Source organism: Alosa sapidissima, chromosome 12 (assembly GCF_018492685.1).
Source record: "Alosa sapidissima isolate fAloSap1 chromosome 12, fAloSap1.pri, whole genome shotgun sequence".
In the NCBI taxonomy this organism is placed as follows: Eukaryota; Metazoa; Chordata; class Actinopteri; order Clupeiformes; family Clupeidae; genus Alosa; species Alosa sapidissima.
Genome location: NC_055968.1, coordinates 13,906,469 through 13,930,041, shown reverse-complemented (window position 1 = coordinate 13,930,041; position 23,573 = coordinate 13,906,469). Strand labels below are relative to the sequence as shown.

At 46.9% G+C, this 23,573-nt stretch overlaps 1 protein-coding gene across 1 annotated transcript in view; it reads left to right on the top strand.

Annotated features, from left to right (window-relative positions):
* fryl (furry homolog, like) overlaps nt 1–23,573 on the top strand; it is a 74,390-nt gene that overhangs the window by 4,676 nt on the left and 46,141 nt on the right. Inside the window, 14 exon segments of the mRNA XM_042056956.1 lie at nt 4,271–4,566; nt 6,845–6,898; nt 9,634–9,711; nt 9,714–9,775; nt 10,502–10,598; nt 12,125–12,204; nt 13,288–13,368; nt 14,740–14,908; nt 16,110–16,208; nt 17,214–17,312; nt 18,572–18,673; nt 22,421–22,524; nt 23,179–23,287; nt 23,409–23,495. Coding sequence (XP_041912890.1) covers nt 4,271–4,566; nt 6,845–6,898; nt 9,634–9,711; nt 9,714–9,775; nt 10,502–10,598; nt 12,125–12,204; nt 13,288–13,368; nt 14,740–14,908; nt 16,110–16,208; nt 17,214–17,312; nt 18,572–18,673; nt 22,421–22,524; nt 23,179–23,287; nt 23,409–23,495 — 1,517 coding nt within the window.

Below are 23,573 nucleotides of genomic sequence, written 5' to 3'. Positions count from 1 at the left end.
TGCTGTAAGCCCTTATTAAAGCTACATTGTTAGTGCCGAGACAGTACCTCTTCATTAGGTGAATGTGAGCGAGAGAGAGAGAGAGAGACGGAGTTTCGAATTCATGGATGGCTTTCTCTGTATTGCTTTCTAGCTAGTGTCTACAGAGTTTGAAGGAGGTCAAGGCTAGAGTCTGGGCATGTTAAGATATCCCTATAAGCATGCTACCATTCTGCAAGTATGCTCACTGTAACAACTCATCCACTCACTCATACACACACTGGCCTGGTCCCAAAGCAAACAGCCCGTCTTCAATGTTCTAGACAGAGAAGGTGTGACCTGTGATATGCAGGATGAAACGGTCCACTAAGGGGAAATACCATCAGCAGGATGCATATTGTTGATGCCACGTTTATCAGGCCGCGTTTGCACCCTCAGGGCTCTGTCACGTCAGCTCATTCTCTCTGCAGAGCTGTGGCCATCATTTCACAGCACTGGGTGTATGAACGGGACTGTGCACGCACAGTTAGCACGCACATTCTCAAGGTTTTGCTGTGTGTGTGTGTGTGTGTGTGTGTATGCGTGTGTGAATATGCGTGTGTTTGTGGGGTGTGTGCGCGCATCATGCCGGGGATGCCACCAGGCCCAAGGGAGGGGATGCGGGTGCTGTTGTCGTGGTGATTAGTGGCATCCTCCCGGCCTGGAAGAGAGGACCGCTTTGGGCCCAAGCCTTCCCTCTCGCAATCAGGGGAGAGGACAGCTAAGCCCAGAGGAGCTATACCACACACACACACACACACACACACACACACACACACACACACACACACACAACTTTGACCACATGCTCATGAACATGCACAAAAAACAATGGATTCACCACACATAGCGAAACCTTGAGAGTGTGCGTGCAAACACACACACACACACACACACACACACACAACCACAACCAAATCTCTTGTGTGTGTTTGTAAGTGCATGTGTGACACACAGATAGGAGCAAAACGAAATGGCAAAAACATGTGTGAACTGGACACATAGAAGAACATATATGTATATGGATCTGCATAACATATACAAAGATATTTTTACCTGCACACATTATCATGCACAACCATCACACATTAATATATACAATGGTTAAACAAAATTTGAATTTGTATCAAAATTGTAACCAAAAAAAAAATACACTTGAACAAAACAAGTCATATAGAGTCATAACTGACACACACACACACACACACACACACACACACACACACACACACACACACGAGTTAACACGTGGTGGTCTGTGTGCCACACCATATCAGGAATACTCTGCATGGTTGGCATGGCGCAGAGATTAACAGCCTTCTACCACTGAGGAGCCGACTGGCCTGAGAGAACCCACTGTCTCTCTGAAGAGTGTGTGTTGTGTGCACGTGTGTTTGTGCGCGTGTGTCTGAGAAGCCGACAGAAGAGCGATGGGATCAATGGCGGGGCCACATTCTCCGAGCGTTTCTCGAACGCGAGGGCACAAATCACTTGGCCGGCCGTGCACGCGTCGTCTTGTCGAGCGGCCCGGCGTAATGCACGAGCAAATGGGCATGTTCGCGTGTTAGGGGATCAGTGTAGTGGGGCCCTCCTCCCCGTTAATGTCCGCAGCACAGGCTTTTACAGTCAGGCTCTCGTAATCACGTCATGCCAGACACCTGATCTGCACAATGCTCTCTCCTCACCAGATCGATGGCCTCTGGCCCCAACTCTTTGGAGTCTACATGCACACATGCTTCACATAGGTGTGTGTGTGTGTGTGTGTGTGTGTGTGTGTGTGTGTGGTGGAGCTGTTCTCCTGGAGTGTACTTCCCTAATCAAATAACCACAGGCCTTAGTGCTCCATGTTGGCCTACATTCATGTTGTATCATTTATATCATATCATTTGTATATGAATGAATGAAATACAGTGCGTGTTTGTGTGGGTGTTCGTGTGACTGCGTACTTGTTGATAAATTTGTTTGTGTTTGCGTGTGTGTTGAAAGTGGATAATGAGCAGTCTAAAAGCCTAAAAGTAGGGAGTGTATTTGTTTAGTTGCTGTTTTTGGACAAATAAATGTCACCAGACACACACACACACACACACACACACACACACACACCACTCCCAGGACTTTGTCTACTCCATACAAATACACACTTTTACACCATTCAAGTGAAGCAACAGTGGACCAAATGTGTGCAATGGGGTCAGGAGCACCAGAGCGAGCAAGTGAGGGGTGTGTACTCCGGCACGTCACAAATTATCTCCCCTCTCCAACAGACTGCGCGGGAAAGAGGGGGAGAGAGAGAGAGAACTTTTCCCTCTGTGTTGAGTGGAAAAGTACAATGTTTCTCTTCTCTGCAAACGCAGTGAGCAGGCCAAACGGCCAATAGGGCGAGGGATGGGGAGGCTCGTCTGTGCAGTGATTGGACACTCCAAGCTGGCTATGTGACCTCATGGAGGGGGGGGGGTTGTTTGTGCAACTTGGTAAACAAAGGAGGAGTGTTCCAACAACCCAATGGGCACGGCCCTCTACATCCCACATCCAAACACACACACACACCCTAAGCAGACCCCAACTTTGAATCATAAACGCCTCTTTTCCAACACAGTACCCACAGTGATGTGTGTGTGTGTGTGTGTTTTGTCATCATTCTTGCCTTGTTGCTGGGTGTGATCCCCGTCTCTCTTCCTCTCCTGAAAAACTCATTAATTTTATGGGCCGCTCTGATCCGCTTATTATTGTTTGTACTTTTATAGGGGAACATTGCCATGTCTGTGGCAACCAGGAGGAAACTGCATGCAAGGGTTTCCTGGGCGGGGGGGTTGTCGGACCATGTGACTGGCCAATGGTTCCACTGGTGTGTGTGTGTGTGTGTGTGTGTGTGACAGAAAGTGTTTTTGAAAGGGAAAGTCTGTTTGCGAATGAGGGAAGGAGTGTGTGTGTACACAGTAGACCGTCTGGCTTAGCTCTTAATGAAGCCCATATCTGGTAGGGCACTGGGTGCACATGTGATCCTGGTGTCATGTGAAGTGCTGCACCCCTGTTCAGAGGAGCAGATGAGCGTTGCCTGCACTGCAGCAGGTGAGCATCCAGTCACATCTGGCCCACATCTGGTCCAGCCCTGGGTCACACCTGTATACTGTATGGTGGACTTGCTGTTTAAGGGGAGCGATGCTTGCTATTTGTCCAGCTGGGCTATAATTAAGCCTTGTTCTCTTTGCTGTAATGTATTTCGAAAGTGTGTGTGTGTTGAGATGGGATCAGTAGTGCCTGATCCAGTTCAATCGGATATTTTGCAACATATCACAGCACTCAGCTGAAAGTATTTTGCTCTGGCCCCGTGTGTGTGTGTGTGCGCGCGTGCGCGTGTGTGTGCGCGCGCATGCGCGTGCCAAATATCATACTCCAACCTGACAGCATGTACACCCTAAGTTCCCTGGGTGTGTGTGTGAAGTTGTGTTATTGGCGGACAGGAAATTGGACAGTGCTGAAATAATGTACTCCTCTCGGAGAGTGAGAGGCGTTTGTTTTCATGTGTTTCCAGGGCAACCAATAGGCTGAAACAACACAGTTCAAACAAGAGCTCTAGTGCTACAGTAACAAACACACACACACACACACACACACAAACACTTTTTTTGCCCTCCTTTGCTGATGTTATTCCAACAATATTCACTCATATTAAGCCTTTTCCACTCAATTTTCTCTCTCTCACTCACACTTACACTCACACTCACTCACACACGCACACACGCACACACACACGCACACACACACACACACAGTTCTGTTATGAAGCTGACCTCTGTTGGAATGTCTATCTGGAGGCTCTTCCAGGAAGCCTTTATAAATATGAGGGGCTTCTGTGTCTCACTCTCTGCGAGCACCTTCTGCTAAAGGTGGTGTGTGTGTGTGTGTGTGTGTGTGTGTGTGTGTGTGTGTGTGTGTAGGAAGCCTTGCTGTGGACCTACACAGGGCACCGGTCCCAGCATACCAGCCTGTAGCCCCAGGAGATTCAGTCTCATACCAGACAGTTGGCTTAGCTACTTGTGTGTACCAAACGCATAGAAGATGTTGAGCACGTGGGTGTGTGTGTGTGTGTGTCTCTTGCGGAGTTTAATCTACCTTGTTGACCTCTGTAGCCAGCTCTTGACTTTCCAGTTGTAGCGAGTTCCTGTGACATCGTTTGAGTGTTGTGTTTTCATATTAGGCTATACATTCCTGACCTCTCTCTCTCTCTTTTTCTCTCTCTCTCCGTGTCCAGCCTCAGCCCCAGTCAGCAGCAGCAGCGTGGTGAGTAGACACCGGCCCCCGAGCTCCCCCGCGTCGGCCCCCCCGCACTGGGAGAAGCGCGGTGGTGTCGCCGTCGCCGTCGGCAGCAGCAGCAGCAGCAGCAGTGGGGCCCCGACCGGCCCCTGCCCCACCTCGGCCGCCGCCGCCATGTCCGCCATCACCATCGACCCCGAGCTGAAGCCCGGAGAGTTTGTCATCAAGAGCCTCTTCGCCGAGTTCGCCGTGCTTGCCGAGAAGAAGATCGAGGTGGTGATGGCCGAACCACTGGTTAGTATCTCTGCCGCCCCGGGGTCAAAATTCAGGATTGATTGGGTGTGGAGGTGTGAGTTCCGTGTCCCCACAGTGTTACCACCAAGAGTGTCAGACCCAATGATTTGTGTGTGTGAGAGTCTGTCTGTCTATCTGTCTGTGTCTGTGTCTGTGTCTGTGTCTGTCTGTCTGTGTGTGTCTGTCTGTCTGTGTGAGAGAGTGTTCCTTTATCCTTGCCAGAAGAGAGAAAGTTCTAAGGTCTGCTGTTTGTCATGTCCAGAACTTTGAGGTCTTTATCTGGATTGGCCAATAGGCACTGCTGTTGAGCCAGGTGATGCCGCTAATTAGCTTGCCGAGTTTGACTGGAACAGAACCATGACGGGAAGTTCACCTTCCCTTCTCCACCTCTACAAATCTTTGGCTTGGACAAATAAGTAATGTAACTGTGGAACTAGATATGAATTATTTCACACCCTCACTCTCTTTGAGACACACACACACACACACACACACACACACACACACACACACACACACACAGAGCTTCCCAGAATCCTAACCCTGTGTTCCTGGAAAGCTGGCCGCTTCCACTGCAGATTGGCTGGGTGAGGAGGAGCGGCCCCCCGTGTCTGGGGGGGGGGGGGGGGGGGGGGGGGCACAGACACCCCCACGCGCTCCATCTCTACTCTAGCTAATCCCATCCCTCTACCCCTCTATTGCACTCTCTCCATCTCTACTCTAGCTAATCCCATCCCTCTACCCCTCTATTGCACTCTCTCCATCTCTACTCTAGCTAGTCCCATCCCTCTACCCCTCTATTGCACTCTCTCCATCTCTACTCTAGCTAATCCCATCCCTCTACCCCTCTATTGCACTCTCTCCATCTCTACTCTAGCTAGTCCCATCCCTCTACCCCTCTATTGCACTCTCTCCATCTCTACTCTAGCTAATCCCATCCCTCTACCCCTCTATTGCACTCTCTCCATCTCTGTCTTTCTGTTTTTCTTTTTCTGTTGCACTCTCTGTCTTTCTTGCTACCAGACACTTAAAACAACAATCTTCCTGTCAGTATCAAATTCACCCAGCAGAACCACTCTCCCTTAACCAGACTAGAGAAATACTTAATGTCATTAACCATTTTATAATAATAATAATAATAATTATTATAATAATTATAATTTTTCATGCTAATCTCACCCCCTTTAGTTCTTACTGATGCTCTCTCGCCCATTTATCTCTCTGTTTCCCTATCCTATACTGTTGCAATATCACTCCTCCATCTGTCCTTCTCTCACACACACACACAAGGCAGTGTTTGTCCAGTGATGGATAGACCTTTCTCCATGTTGACCTAGCAGTTGCACAATCTGCTAATAGCTACAATCTAATACCACACACACACACACACACACACACACACACACACACACACACACACACACACACACCCCACTCTATCTGCAATCCTCTCCTTTCTCATCCGACGCACATTACCACTTCCAGTTATGCCACAATGCTTATGTTACTGCTAACTTCGTATTAAGAGCCCGTACCCTCCCAATCCTGTGAGCTTGTGTAAAGGCAAATACGGGACACAAAGCAGAACATCTACTGGAGGTCTGTTTTAAAGAAGATGAATCGGAACACTGTCTCTGTCACGGGAGCCCGAGGTGTGCTATGACACATTGAGGCTGTGCAGATGCGTTATCAAAGCCATGCCACACACACACACACCGTTGCACGCACCGTTTCCTGAGTAGGGCTGACATAATGGGATTGCATGTACAGCCTGGATGTGTGTGTGTGTGTGCGCATTTTCATGCTGATTAGTGCAGTGCCCGTTCAAAACATGCCTATTCTTGTAGAAAACTGGGAGCCCAATTATATGCCCGCAGGCCACTTTTTACAGATCAAAATGACAACAATAACAGCTGTATAGTTAAGGCTATATTGAAGAACTTGATAGAAAAACATACACAATTTTGTGGAATGAGTGATGAAATTTGCGATGTGGTTTTGCACTGCATATCTGAGTGGGTTGACGAGTTGTTGCAATATCAACCAAATCATATCAACTCGTGCCCTTAGCAAGACATCTGCCTAGTTTGAAATCAGTCGGACAAACAGTTGACGAAATATGAATAATACACACACACACACACACACACACACACACACACACACACACACACACAGATTCCTGTCATTAATAGGTACAGGTAGGTGTGTTGGTAAAGGGAGTGTATTGTTGACAGTATATCTATGTCTAAAAAAGTTTTTTTTTTCTTTGTCCCAGGAGAAGCCATTATCCCGTTCCCTACAGAGAGGAGAAGATCCACAGTTTGATCAGGTGAGTTACACCTCTCACTCTCTTCCCATCTTTCTTCCCATCTATCTCACTCCATTTTTCCCACTCCATCTTTCTCTCTCTTCCCAACTGTCTCTCTCTCCCCCTCTCTTTCAATCTTTTCTTCAATCTCTCTGTCCATCTCTCTCTCTCTCTCTCTCTCTCTCTCTCTCTCTCTCTCTCTCTCTCTCTCTCTCTCTCTCTCTCTCTCTCTCTCTCTCTCTCTCTCTGATGGTCACTTTGGGACGCCACTCTCAGGGCCCTGATTGGAGCAGGTCTCTCTAACAATGGCAGCTGCAGCAGAATGCTCAGTTCAGCACAACGAGTTCTGACGCGACCACGCAGCCCTACTGTACATCCCTGTGCCTTCATTAGGGCTCTGTGTGTGTGTGAGATTAGCTGTGTCAGCTTGTACACATTGTTCTAGCAGACTGTGCCTACAGAGGGAGAGAGAGAGGGGGCGAGGCAGAAAGAGATTCCGGAGTGGAATAGCAGAACTATGTCAGGGTGTTGTGGTGTATTCTGTTTCTCTATCCGCCCTGCATTTGGAAGGCGGTGAACCAAAATATCACAGTGACTGTAAATGTGTACTGGACAAACTGTGTGTGCGTGTAAGAGTTTGTGTACGTACGTGCGTGTGTGTGTGAGGGACAGGGGCAGCAGAATCGCTGTGTCATCCTCAGCAGTATATCAGTGCTGGGTGCTGGAGTGTGTCCGCCTGGCGCCAAGAGGGCAGCAAGAGCAGTTACATAACTCTGCCCAGTGTTATCCATCATCCTGCCCCACTCACTCACACTCACACACACCCTCACTTGCACGCACACACACACACACACACACACACACACACACACAATCACACTCACTCACTCACTCACACTCATTCTTACTCTCACTCTCTCTCTCTCTCTCTCTCTCTCTCTCTCTCTCTCTCTCTCTCTCTCTCTCCTTCTCTCTCTCTCACTTACTCACTCACTTTCTCTATCTCTTTCTTTTGTTCTTTGTTTTCCTTCTTCCTTTCTTTCTCTCTCTCTCATACTGACACATTCTCACACACATTCACATTTATACTGACCCTCACAATCACACTCACTCTACTGTATGTACTGTAACACACACACTCTTACACACACACACTCATCGTGCCCCTCCAGCATCCATCAGATAGCTATGTAGCTTCTTTCTCTACCCCCTTCTAGTCCACTGTCTAGCGATAGATGGGATCTAAGTACTTGCACACACTCATACATACTGTACACACACATATACATACACACAGTCAGCCAGCTCAGTTTTTGTCCCTATGTTTCTAAACTACACTATACAACCCAAACATACACACATGCATGCCTCTTGAGTGTGCTTACATTACTGTCCTATATAGTACATGGACACACACACACACACACAAACACAAACAGCTTTTGTGTGTGTGTGTGTGTGTGTGTGTGCTCATTCGCACGCAAGCCCTTGCTGACGTCAGCCCAACACAAATGATAGTCACGGAGCGTTTGTGACCTCACTGGATGAGATGACACAAAACTGAGCGACCTGCTAGCTGACTGAGTGAAGAGTGGGGGAGGAGAGACACTGGGAAGGAGAGATAGAGGGATGAAGACCCAGAGAGAGAGTGAAAGAAAGGAAGCAAGGGAGAGATGGGGAGAGCGAGAGAGAGAGAGATGGAGTCTGACCTGTTTAACTTATCCATAAGCCCACTCTCCTCATGTGTCCTGTCTATGTGTCACGCCACATGGAATATTTAGGGAAGCGGAGGTCAGCATCAGATACAGTTTTGTGTGTGTGTGTGTGTGCGACGTGATGCTGGGCTGTAGGGTTGCTCGATAAGGGCAGGGCGAGCTCAGTTCACCATAGCCATGTCATTGAATCCTGCCCTCTCGGTTGCTGATCAATAAAACCCTGCTCCTCTCCGCTCTACAGAGTGCTGTGTGTCACCCAGCACCCAGGTCTCTTCCACACGTCTGATCGTCCATCTCTTACATTCTATCTCTATTCCGCTCTCTCTTTCTTTCTTTCTTTCTTTCTTTCTTTCTCTCTCTCTCTCTCTCACACTCTCTCTCTCTCTCTCTCTCTCTCTCTCTACCTATTTATTTTTCTCTCTCTCTCTCTCTCTTCCTTGTTTGTCTCTTGCACATTGTCTCATGAATGTCTTGCAGCTTCCTCATTTCTTCCTCCCTGTTTACCTTAGAAGAGCCCTGGTTGCCCTTTGGTCCAATTTTGGTGCATTGCATTATGCTTTTTTTTTTTTTTTTTTTTTTTTTTTGAAAAGCGTCCAAAAGGCTCTCCGTCCCATAACAGCGTATGAGTGGACAGTAGAAGAATGACCCTTTCCGGGCTATCCATTCCATTCTGCTTGTCTGATTATCGTGATATTATTTGGTGTTATGTTACTCCAGTGCGTCTCATAGCCACTCTGACTGGCATTCACTTACCCACTGGCTCAGCTAATGGATGTTTGATTTGCCCACGCACTCTGTGTCTGATCAGCCACTCTTTCTCTCTACATAACAGCAGAGAGGGTTAAAGCGGAGGATCTTTGATAACGGTGTATAAACATTTATGAGTAACATACATAGGTCTAAACTTAGAACTTATAAAATATAATTACTTATTATATATGTAATTAATAATGAATTATTATTATATATATATTTAATAATTAATCTAATTAATAATATCTCTCTCTCCCCCTCTCTCCCTCTTTCTCTCTCCTGCTGTAGTTAATAAGCTCTATGAGCTCCATAGCGGAACACTGTTTGCCCTCGCTGCTGCGCACGCTGTTTGACTGGTACCGCCGCAGCAGAGTGGCACGGAGGACGAGTCCTACGAGTACCGCCCCCGCTCCAGCACCAAGTCCAAAGGGTGAGGAGGCCCGGAACACCACGCCATACCTGTGTTTCCTCCTGTGTCATACACACACACACACACACACACACACACAGACGCAGACACTTGTGTACTCCTTGTTTACCTCTTACACACTCATCTCTTCCCTCTCTGGTTTACTCCTCTGTTGCTTCCCCCATCAACACGCACGCGCACGCGCGCGCGCACACGCACACGCACACGCACACGCACACACGCACACACTCTCACTGCTCCCATCTCTTCAGTCTCCCCGTCTTTAGCGGCGATTCTCTTTCTCCCCTCTCCACACCACAGGCGTGCGTGCCATTGTGTCCACATCAGTCCTCTGTGTCTGGTGGACTTGTCCTTTGTGCTCGACTTCTTCCCTGGTCAATCTGTCTCCTTCATCCTCATTGTTATCCAATGGGACGGGTTTCCCCTCCAGTTTGATCTGTCTTGTGTTTTTGTAACTGTAACATTCCTCTCCCACACCCTCTCTGGCCTTGTTTTCTTACCTTTCCCCTACCGTCTCTTTCACCTCTACACACACACACACACACACACACACACACACACACACACACACACACACACACACACACACACACACACACAAAAGCACACTCTTTCATGTCCTTCGCTCCCATCTCTACCTCTGAAGAGTGTTTTGATGTTTAATGGGTCTTAAGTCAGAGAGGTGGTTGTAATGGTGTGTGTGTGTGTGCGCGTGTGCGTGCTTAGGGATGAACAGCATCGGGATAAAGACTACCTACTGGAGCGAAGGGATCTGGCCATAGACTTCATCTTCTGTTTAGTATCTGTAGAAGTTTTGAAACAGGTGAGTCAAGTATTCAAATTTTTTGTGTGTGTGTGTTGACGGAAGCTTATGTTAATGATGTCTGTGTGTGTCTGCTCTCTAATTATGTGCTGTGTGGATGGTCCAGTGTATTCCAAAGAGAAAAGCAATTGAATGAAACAGGCAGGCTGGGTGTGGGTTCTGTGTGTATGTCAGAGAAAGTGACTAAATGAGAGGGTATGTTGGGAGTAAAGGTGTGTGTGTGTGTGTTGTTGAGGTGTGTGTTGCTCCATGATGCCGTAGTGGGGAGTTTCCTGTGTGCCACAGACAGGCACGGACTCGCTGGCAGCACATACCTCACCGGGCCTCTCTGGCCTCTCTGGCCTCTCTGGGCTCTATGGGGGAGAGCAGCTGACCCCCTGTGGTGGTTCCTGTTCCTCAGCCAGCACACACGGAGCACATCAACTACAGAAGAGATGCATATCAGATTATGAGAGCTGTACACGTCCTCATTTATTTAGACTCATGCATGCAATTCTGTGTGTGTGTATGTATGTCCTGTGTATATACACTACCGGTCAAAAGTTTGGGGTCACTTAGACATTTCTATTCCACTCCATTATAGACAGAATAGCAGCTGAGATCAGTTGCATTGTTTTTTTTTTAATCAGGGCAACAGTTTTCAGATTACGTTATGTGCTTCCATAATTGCAAAATGGTTCTCAGTTAGCCTTTGGAACAGTCTTTGGAACATTGCCCATTATCAGCAACAATTCATCCAATGTAGATATTGCATTAAAGATCAGCCATTCCTTTCTACAACATTTGAGAGCCCTTTTGCAATTATGTAGTGCATATGCTCAATCGCTCTCTCAATCAGTAACGTATTGAGATATGAAAACAGACACACACACGCAGAGACACAGACACACACACACATAGGAAACACACACACACACACACACACACACACACACACACACACACACAGAGACAGACACACACACACACACGCAGAGACACACACACACACACACACACACGCAGAGACACACACACACACACACGCAGAGACACATACACACACACACACACAGAGAGAGAGACACACAACCTCACTGACCCCAGCGGAACCAGTTTGTCTTGGATCCCTCTCCTCCTCTCCCACGTCTGAGTGACGTCCACCAACACACTCCATGACCTAACCAAACAATTGAGCCAGGGTCAGACATGCACAACCGCAGACCGAGGCTTAGTTTGGCAAAGAATGGAGGGAAAGGAGAGAAGGAATGAGAGAGATGTAGAGAGAGAGGTAGAGAGTGGTGGTGGTGGGGTGTTGTAAAGGTAGAAGGATTAGATAGAAAAGAGGGAGTGAACATTGGGACTAATGGAGCAGGATGTTTGTATGGTGGGGAGCAGAGAAGGGAGGAATCCGAAATAGAAAGAAGGGAGGGTGTGATTGATGGAGATGAGCGTTTGGGAGTGTGTGTGTGTGTACGTGTGTGTGTGTGTGTGTACGTGTGTGTGTGTGTGTGAGACTTACAAATGTTTTGCTCTCTCCTTTGCAGATCCCTCTGCATCCAGTGCCAGATGCTTTAGTACATGAAGTTCTGAACCTGGCATTCAAGCACTTTAAACATAGAGAGGGGTGAGTTTGGGCCAGCTACACACACACACACACACACACACACACACACACACACACACACACACAGATAAAGCATACACACACACACACACACACACAATGTATTCCATTTTTGGCCACTGCTGTTTCCAACAAACGATTCTCATTTAACTACATATTATACTACATATCATCTCATAGCACCAATTAATTTGTCTCCCAGACATGCACACAATCGGTGTGCATGATGACACACACACACACACACAAACGCGCTCTGCTGTAGATGGTGTAGCCACCAGTAGTGCAGAGCAGGGATCCATTCATTGTTTTATGGCCAGGCTGGTTTTATTGCTAACGTGTGTGAGCGTTTATGGCCAGTGTGCGTCATTAATGTCAGCTCACAGAAAGCCCTCCATTCAGTCCAGACAGACACCTTTACTGGCTTATTCCAGCACGGGCATAAACAACACACACACACACACACACACACACACACGCACACGCACACGCACACGCACACGCACGTCGGGTACATCTCGTCACATCAACAATGACTTGCACACACTCACACAGACATGCACGTCCGGTACATCCTGTCACATCAACAATGACTGGTACACACACACACCATGCAGAGATGCACTTGAAGGCATACAAACAAAATAAATAAATGCACAAATACATGTGCACACAAAGACTGAAAACACACCAAATACCCATCAATGATTCTAAATGTATATGCGTATACACAACTGACCACACACATCTGGAAATATACATGCACATCCAGAGATACACACACACACACACACACACACACACACACACACACACACACACACACACACACACACATAGAGGGTCTGTGTGCAACCCACATACCCCTTATAATGTTTCCCCACCACCCCTCCTTTGGTGTCCCCCACTCTTTCCCACACACACACACACACACACACACACACACACACACACACACAGTGTGCCGATGAGCGGTGCTTGCTTCCAGGCTTCCCCAGTCAAAGCTTTAGCTGTTATGTATTTCATCTGCCAGTTCCAGGTTTGCAAGTCTCATGCTCTCCTCTCCTTGACTTTGATTGATAGGAACTCTGGCCCCAACACTGTCAACGTGCACATCATTGCAGACCTGTACGCCGAGGTCATCGGAGTTCTCACACAGTCCAAGTAAGTTAGCCCTTTGGCACAGCATCGTGTGCAACACGCGTGCACTGGCTCCTTTTCAAAGCAGACACGCTTGGCCCTGTTCAGACAAAGAAAACAAGTGCAAAAGCTGCTTCTTCACGAGATGGATAATCAAGCGTCAGATTAAACAAACATTTAATCTAGTTGCAGATTTTTCTTTTTTCCACATCGACGTGTTGGCTCAGTTTGCTGTTGCTCTTGTGTCACATGTAACGTTAAAACAAGTAGTAGCTCTTGAGTCGGGCATTTCCTGGCTGATGTTGAAGACTTGATCTTGAACCTTGCCCTTTATTTAAGTGAATGAGTATTGAGCAATCTATTGTGTTTTGATAGCAGGATTATCTCCCCCCCCGTCCCCCGTCCCTCTTTCAGTTCAGTTCAATTCAATGTTGCTTTATTGTTTGTACAGTGTTGCCAAAGCAAAACAATAAAACGGCATATTATCTTGTAAAATAACATTGAAACATTGGAACCAGTGAAGAAAAGGAAACATGGGATAGCATGGGCATAGGAGAAACTGTTACAGTAACATGAAAGGTTGTGTGTACACACACTCTCTCTCACTCATACATAGTATAGGAGAAGTGCATCTCTGTCTCGAGAGAGTCTCAAGAGAGACCCCCCCCCCCCCCCCCCTGCCGCCCCCCCACCACCACCCCACCCCTCCGTATGACACCCTCAGTTGAAATACTGCTCTCACTGACCTCTTCATGGCTGCTGGAGTCTTTAAAATGTCCTGAACTTTGATGTACTTCACGGTTCGGTTCGTAGTGTTTCTCGCACCATCGAAAGAACTTCCCACCACAGTGCACTGGGTTAGCTGATAAATGCCTGTGAGTTATAGCATAATAACGATTGCAGATCGCAACTTAATTGCCTTTGGTTACAGCCTGCTATTAAGCAGATGTAATGTTTCTCCCCCCTCATCGGTTTGTTCGCTGCCTCGGTTGGGTTCTGACGGGCACTGTGCTTGGCCCCGTGTACAGCCCGGGTAATTTCGGGGTCATTATGGGAGAGATTAGGAATGAGGAATGAAGTGGAGTGTTTACGCTTGCCTTTGATGGTGACGGCTGGTGCTGGAGCTGGTGTTGGATGTCTGGGCAGGCTGCTGCTGCTGCTCCTTGCCTTCCTCGTGACTTCCTAGTTACATTGTGTGTGTGTTGTTTGTGTGTGTGTGTGTGTGTTGTTTGTGTGTGTGTGTGTGTGTGTGTTAGAGGGGTGCCTGGATTTGACATGGAATCTAAACACTGTTAATGTGTGTGGTCTCTCTGTTTGTTCTCTTCCTTCTGTGTGCGTGCATGTGTTTTTTTTTTTTTTGTGCATTTGCTCATGTGTGTGCGTGCGTGTCCCCAGGTTCCAGGCGGTGAGGAAGAAGTTCATCACGGAGCTGAAGGAGCTTAGGCAAAAGGAGCAGTCTCCTCACGTGTGCCAGAGCATCATCAGCCTTATCATGGGCATGAAGTTCTTCCGGGTCAAGATGTACCCTGTGGAGGACTTTGAAGCCTCCTTCCAGTTTATGCAGGTAAGGGACCCACTGGCCAAGTTTACAGTACTGTACATCTTGTGGAGGACATTGAGGCATTACGTGTGTGTGTGTGAGAGAGCTTGGGTTGATAAAAAAGTGTGTGTTTTGGTGGGGTAGAGGCGTAGTGTGTAGGAGTGATTCTACAACTTAGGAACCTAGTTTAGGTCTCTCCTGATCATGTAATCAGAGTTTTAAGCCCCATAGTTATTCATCGGGTGCAAGTGTGTGAATCCCAGACCTCTAACTCCTGTCTGTTAAAATGTATAGATTGGCTGCCCTGTAGTCCCACCTGGGCGTTAAAATGTATAGATTGGCTGCCCTGTAGTCCCACCTGGGCGTTAAAATGTATAGATTGGCTGCCCTGTAGTCCCACCTGGGCTCTGCTGTGAGCAATGACTGCAACTCCTGCAGTGCCCCACCCTTAAGCTCTGAGGTCTGGTCAGGGCACCTTAGGAGAGACCAGCGCTCCAGCGTGACCAGTCCATTTAGTGCAGACAGACCCCTACAGCTTCACCTCAGCTGCCTTTTGTAGCAGCGGCCATAAAGTCCAATGAGCTACTGTGTAGTACTGCATCATTGCGCCAGAGTGTGTTTGTGTGTGTAGGTCAGTGTGTGTGTGTGTGTGTGTGTGTGTGTGGGCTAGGGTCTGGGCCGTGCCAAGACCGGCGTGTAGAGCAATGCCTTTTCATTAAGTGCAGTGCAGGCAGTAAAAATCCTCACTCGATACACGGCACATTTCACAGGCCCAGATTCTGTGGGGGTTTATTAGCCGTGTTGAGATCAGAGCATGGCTTTATGGTCGTCCTCATAATTCCTTTTCCTCTCTGTGCGTGTGTGTGTGTACGTTTATGTTTATGTGTGTGTCTGCAAACATACGTAAACTACACTGTTTTCAGCTGTCTCTGAAAGAAGCAGAGATTGTATGTTTGTCTGCTGAGCGTGTTGTCTCCCTACTGGAATAAAACAGATTTGAGATATCCAGGGAATGCAACTCTTATCTCCCATACCTGTTTGACAGCTCTCCTTCCTAGCCTTCTGTCGGTGTGTGTGTGTGTGTGTGTGTGTGTGTGTGTGTGTGTGTGTGTGCGCGCATCTGTGTCTGTCTGTTATTGTGTGTGTGTGTGTGTGTGTGGACCATTTGTGCTATTTATATCTTACATGACTTTCTCTCTGTTTGTGTTTTGTGTGGTTTCCTTAGGAATGTGCCCAGTATTTTCTGGAGGTTAAGGATAAGGATAAGGATATCAAGCACGCCTTGGCTGGGTTATTTGTGGAGATCCTCATCCCTGTAGCTGCTGTAAGTGCCACTGAGCCTCATACGGCCACCCTCTCCACACACTGCACATCCACACATCCTCACATACGTCCACAATCTCCAAACACACCACAGAGCCACACATCCTCACATATGGCCACACTCTGCACACCACCCCAGCCACATATCCTCACATTTGGCACATACTCTCTGCACACACACCACAGATCCACTGAGGTGCTACTGTAAGACACATTTCACTTGCAATCTCGACTTTGAGAGGGCCGTGTAAAAACATTCGCACCACAGCTGAGCTGTATGGGAAGAAAGAGTCTTCACTGAACGGCCGGGCTTCACTGACCACAGAATGCAAATCGTTTGTGGTGCGTGTGCTGTACTCCTGTTCCCTCCCACTATAGTCAGTGAAACGGGCTACACCAGACATGAGAGTGACAAGTCTGAAGAAATAGGCCAGTGTTCTATTTATATTTTTGCGTGGTACATACGCTCCACAAATGTCTCCCATGCATTTCATGTTCAGTGGAGCCTGGTACAGATGTGAGAACAGTAGACCAAAATGCATTTTCACACACACACTTGAACTTGTTGTTCAAGCACTTCAGACAGTTCAGATTGTGTACATTGTTACCGGGAGTTGTTAAACACAGATTGAGTAACCAAGGTGAGAACATGTATGACTTAGCTTATGCTAACAAAGAGTTTACAGGCATTAGGGATGGGATGTAGATGACTTGGGAAGCATGATTTGCAGTTTACAAGGAGTTGCAAGAGTAGGCAATGAAGAGAACATGGGAAATGTTTTATTTTCTTTGAGTGGCAGGTGGCAACACCATGCAGCGGTCATACCGTGTATTGTCTGTATTATACATTAATGGCACCAAAGGGATGCTGACCGGTTGGTTTTTACAGCCATTTGGTCCTCAGTCTTCTTTACCCTTTCCCTCTTCTTCCCTCTCTCCTTCTTCCCTCTCTCCTTCTTCCCTCTCTTCCTCTCACTCTCTCCTCCTTCGCTCCTTGTGTCCCCAGGCGGTGAAGAATGAAGTGAATGTACCGTGTCTGAAGAACTTTGTGGAGATGCTCTACCAGACAACCTTTGACCTTAGTTCCAGAAAGAAACACTCTCTGGTAATCTGCCCCTTGCATATGAATGTGTGTGCATGCATGCGTATGTTTGTGGGGGGGGGTTGTGTCAGATTTACGCAGAGGTTTTGCTTCGTCTTGGCCGAGCGTCCAAACGAATCCTGTAAACGCACTGCCCGAAACCGCACTTTTCTGAAACCTGGTCCCAGAGTGGAGAAATCTGAAACCGTAGCCCGTTTGAGTTCGTTTAGACAGCGAAACCGCACATCCTGCTTGCGTATCGATGATGTCATCGCCACACCTCAGCTGCCCTGGACTTGCACTTATAGTATTGCCTAACAATACTAGTTTTCATACATGACATTAGCTACGATTACACTCCGTTAAGATAAATATCACAACTGATGCTGCGCAGCGCCGATAGCTTATGACTTGGTGGACTGAACACTGTTTTTCCCGGTGTTTTTTTATGCATTCTAGCTACTGTCAGTGACACGAGAGAATTTAAGTTATTAGGAAAGTGCGGTGTAAGTTTAGGCTACATTAATTTGTGCGTAGTGCCAGTGTCATTCATTTATTTTACATGTCTTACAACATGTATACATGCATTCACAGTCGAGTGAAATCAGATATAAGCATACAAAGACGCTTAGAGCTCACGTTAAGCCGATGGTAGCACACTGAATGCGAATGCACGATTTGATGCAGGCAAAAGTATTGACTGTTACTAACGAAGGTTTTATAGCAATATTATAAATGTGGCGACAGAATAGCCTAGAACTTGGGTAAAACTTGCGTTTAGTAGCCTAATTGCGGTGATAGCCAAAACTAATGTGAATCACGGACTATCCTACAACCAAAGAAAGTAAAGGTGATTAGTAGGCCTACCTGCGTTAGCCAAATAAAGGAAGGAACTGCACCCTTCACAAACCGTAAAATAAAGTTTATTATTTGTACAGTTGACTACAGTTGACAGTTCACCATCAGTCCACACAAACAATTCTGGTTTCCTTGCACTAGCCATTTCGCCGTAGCCTATTCTGTCTGTTTTTAAAGCGCAAGTTTTGCAAGTTTTGGTGAATTTCTGTAAAGACACAGTGCCACCTATAGGACTGAGGTATGAAGTAACGTGTTGGGTCGTGTTGAGATGGATCCGTTTGGACGCAAATATTCTTGATACGGTTCCAGGGAAGACGGAGGAAAAAAAGATCGGTTTGGTACGTGTGGACTAGGCCTTAGATGTAATTGGACTTGTGTCTGTTGCTCTGTTGACTCTTTAACCCCTCTCTTCCACCCCCCTTCAGGCTCTCTACCCACTGGTGACGTGCCTGCTGTGTGTCAGCCAGAAGCAGTTCTTCCTCAACAACTGGCACATCTTCCTCCAGAACTGCCTCTCTCACCTCAAGGTACAGAAAGCCTGGCTTTGCCCCCAGCGCCTCAGCCAGCACCGCAAGTGAAGTGGCACTAGCTTTAGCATCAGCTATGAACAATAGCAGTCACTTTAAGCAGGTGCTGCTGACTGACTTTGTCTTTGAGCGACACCATGCTGTTGATGGGTTATAGAGGTAACCAAAGACATCACTGTCACCAGGGTGCATTTTGATAGTATATGAACGTGAATATGTCACTGCTGATTAGGCAGAATATTTGGTTGTGCAATAAGACCAGCCATCACAGCCATACCCAGTTGAGTTAAGCAGTGGTATTGCTTGTTCTTTTAGTAATAGTAATAATTTAGTCATAGAAAAGTGGTATAGCCAAGAGACACATAGTATAACTAATAGACACATGGTACACTCTTAAAACAAATGTGTTGAAAACACAACTTACGTTGTTTTTTAACACATCTCTGTGTCCAGATGGGGACAACACATTTGTTTTAAGAGTGTATAGCTGATAGACGAGCTGTTTAGCTTACAGAAAAGTGGCATAGCAAATAGACACGTCATATAGTTAACAGAGAAATGATGTATCAAACTTAGAAGGCTGTAGATGAAGTTGTATGATGTGAGGTGCAAGCTGTGCCTTCCTGTCCAAAGGCAGTTTGATCGTCTTCCCCCTCTTCACCCACTCCCACACGCCAGCTAGGCAATCAAACCAAACTAAATCAAACCAAAACAATCACCAACCTTTCCTCAGCTAATCGCAAAGTGTCTGTGTGTCTGTATGTGTGAGCGAGAGAGAGAGATAAGAAGAGAAAGATGCTGTATATGACTGTTTGTATCTTCACTGAGATGCTTGTCTGTGTTTGATCATTCATCTTGTAGTGATCTGGTGATTGACTCTCCTCTTCCTGTGATGATTCTGATTCAGTGATTCAGAAGTGGTTGTGTGGGATTCTTTGTACATGGCTTTAATCTGCCTTTTAATCTTAAACGACTCCGTTGATGATTAGTAAAGTACTGATTGACAAAGAAGTGATTCATAGGTAGCTGTCTGATTCTCATATGATCCTTCACGATTCCCTGCTGCTGTTGATTGAAACGAATGAACGGACAAACGAATGATTCGTTGTGATTCCTCTCGTGTTGTGTGCTGATTCACCTGGTCTCCCTGTGGTCCTCCTCATCTCCCAGCAGCTGGCTCAGCTCTGGCTCACAGTCAGACCATGACTCTTGACTCCCAGTCCGAACTGAACCAGCCTGACTCCTTTCTCTAGGGATAAATCTTCTTGAATTTCCCCTAGGGATCAATAAAGTATCCATCTGTCTATCTATCTATCTCTCTCTCTATCTCTCTATCTCTCTCTCTATCTATCTAAATCCTCTCAATCAGCTCTACTCTCCCTCTCTGCCTCTCTGATTGATGGGTTCGAGATTTACAAAAAGAAAAACTGGTGGTTCATGGGAATTGTAGTCTTTAAACAAGGCACCAGTCTCCCCAGCTGCTGTCCTTCCTGTGTCTGCTCTCTGTGTCTTCAGCCTGCTTTTCATCCTGTTCACTTCCTGTCTGCGCCTCTTTCCCGCCCCACCCGTACCCCACCGTATATCTGCAGACCTCATTCACTCCCATCTGTGCTGAAGAGAAAAGACTCTTCTCTCTAGTGTCTGGCTATGCACACGATAAATGATCACTAAGTGATGAATCTAATTGAGTTCCGGCTGATTTAGTGCATTTACTTCTGAACGAGTGCACATATAATAATAGAACGACATCAGGGTTATTTTCTGGTTTGCTTGGAGTGATGAGTATGGTACTCTGAACATCATCTGTCAGCATCATCTTAAGAGTGAATGATTTTATAAAAATAAAAAAAACCCAACATGTCCTGCTGAGGCTATTCATTCAGAATGTATGTGCCATTTTGTTTAAAAAGTAATGAATGAATTCCAAAGTGTCCACGGAGACGGTGATCTCCGCCCATGCGCATAGTTTAGGGGATTCACGTGGTCTGTGAATGAGGTCCAACGTGTCGCCATACATTCCCTTTGCTAACCCCGCCCCTCTTCCTGCATGATTCCCCTGGCTCAGCCAGTCAGAGCACATCTTTCACCTCATTCCATCCCATCTCATTTGATTGATTTGTGAGTCGCCACGGCACCGTTACAAAACATGCGGTGACGAGCACAAACGATCTTCATCCGCATTCTCACAGCCCCGTAGCGTTTAGTCTTGTGTGTTCTTCTTCATTAAGACAGAATGCTTGTTTTACAGCCACGTTGCATGTTTAGCATTTCGTTTTAGGTTTGTTTTTGTTTGTGTTTGTTTGTTTATTTCTGCTACATCTATGTTCTTTTTCTCTCTAACTTGCATGTCTCCATCCCTCCTCCCATCATGCCTCCTGTTGTCCTTTCGTTCTCTCCACCACTCTCTCTCTCTCTCTCTCTCTCTCTCTCTCTCTCTCTCTCTCTCCCCCCCTCTCACTCGTTCACTCGCTCCAGATGCCCTCTAACAACAGCATCAGGAAGCAGATTGAGACACTGCAGGTGAGTTCTCCACCATGCTCTCTGTGAGGCCAGGTGGCGCCACTCTGCACAAAGCCACCTGGATGCAGCTCAAACACCCCTCACCCCCCCTGTCCCTGGAGTATGAGGTGCAGTGCACGCAGTCCTTTCTTGATTCCCACTGACCGGAAAAAGGACTCAAAGTCCCACCAACACCTCTCTGATACCATCGGTCCTAATGCACCAGAAAGGATTATGGGAGATGTAGCTTCTGAGAAAGGCAGAGGCAGCAAATTGCGGTGCCCCTGAGATGTTTGTGCTTTCTGGATACGTGTGTCAGGTAGTGTTGTGTTTGCGGCGACTTTAGTGCAGCGGTGTTCTTTTCCTGAGTGCTGACGGGCAAACTTCACCTCCTTAAACCCAAATCAAAATAAAAACAAATACTCACACACACAATACGGGCTCTCAGTGAGCATGCACACTCCCACAAAGACCCACACACAAACATGCAAAAGCCAGTCTATTTTTGTTGTTCATTGTTATTTTTTGTGCCACTGTTTTTTTGCCTGGGGTAACTTTGAATTTGCAAGCTTGCATAAAAAACAGTCCTCAGTCAGGCTCGTATTACCGCAGTCAACCATACACATGGCTCCCCCCTATGGAACAGAGAAGGAACAACACCCTCCCCTGCTGTAGAGTTTGGTGCAGTCAGCTGAGCCGTGTGTGTGTGCGTTAGTGAGTGTGAATGAATGGATTGGATTGCGTAACTGTGTGTGTGTGGGGGGGGGGGGGGTTATATTGCGGAGTCAGCCTTATTGTCTTGTCAGCTCCTGGGTGTTAATCGGGGATTCATTCCAGAGGTTGTGTGTGTGTGGCTTGTGGATGACTTATAACTCCCTCCAGTAACAGGATCAATACAATTTATTCAGAAACAATGGGTAACAGGATGATGAGGGACGCTCTCGGTGAGGGCTTTATTTGAAAACGAGACACCGAATCATAGCAAGCTCTTTAAAGGTGATTCATGGGCCAATTTCAGCTTCATCATATTAGGAATGATTCACGATTAAATGTCTTGGATGATTCAGTTTATGAGCTAGTTAGGCCCCACGTGTTGGTTTATGGTTCATGTTTACAACAAATTGACTTCCTTAATACTGGCAAATTGGCTCCCTTATTCATTTGGATTGATTTTATTTTAGTGGGGGTTGTGGTGGATTTGTGAGACGAGTGTGGGTGTTTTGCTGATTGTGTGTTTGTCACCTGTAGAACAAAGACCCTAAAATGTCTCGCGTGGCGCTGGAGTCGCTCTACAGGCTGCTGTGGGTCTACATCATCAGGATCAAGTGTGAGAGCAACACCACCACGCAAAGGTGAAACACACACTCACACACACACATTTATATACTTTATTTTATTCCACATTACAAGTCCAATAGATTTCAGCACTTTGGTTTCAGCAATCGGTTTTACAGTTTCAGGGGTGAAAGAAACACTGTCTCTTCCAAATACACATGCCCCCTATAATTGCTGATATCGAACAGTACTTTTTCAACTGTTTGGCCGTTCTGATGTGAAGTCAACACAAACACACCGCTGTATGCACATGCACACTGTGTTTCCCAAACTCACACACACTTTTGAGATATAGTAGCAAATGTGTTTTGGAAGCAGTGGAGGAACAATTTATCACCGCTCCCATTAATGTAGCAGAAGATGCTGTGTCAGCATATGAAGTCCCTCTGGCTGTATTGAGTTAGGTCACCCGTAGCACAGTGTTCATTCATTCACTCTTACTCTTTCTTTCATTCATTCATTCACCTGGTCTCTGACTGGTATTAACCCTCTGCCCTCTCCTCGCCTCTCCTGTCTCCTCTCTCCTGTCTCCTCTCTCCTCTCTCCTCTCTCTTCTCTCCTCTCTCCTCTCCTCTCCTCTCTCCTCTCTCCTCTCCTCTCCTCTCTCCCCTCTCCTCCCCTCTCCTCCCCTCTCCTCTCCTCTCCTCTCCTCTCCTCTCCTGCCTCCACAGCCGCCTCCTCAGTATCGTCTCAGCACTTTTCCCCAAAGGCTCCCGAAGCGTGGTGCCGCGGGACACCCCCCTCAATATCTTTGTCAAGATCATCCAGTTTATCGCTCAGGTAACACACACACACAACCTGCCTACAAAATTATTTAATGAACCAGGCTTGTTAAAGCTTTAGTGTATGACTTCTTGGTAGTGAGTTTTGACTGAGCTATGATTGTTTTCTGTCTGTGCAGGAAAGGCTGGACTTTGCCATGAAAGAGATCATCTACGACCTCCTGTGTGTGGGCAAATCCCATAAGACGTTCACCATCAACCCAGAGGTACAGAACACACACACTGCATAGACAGCACAAACTGGAAGAATGCATCGTTCAAATTACACATGCCAACACACACAC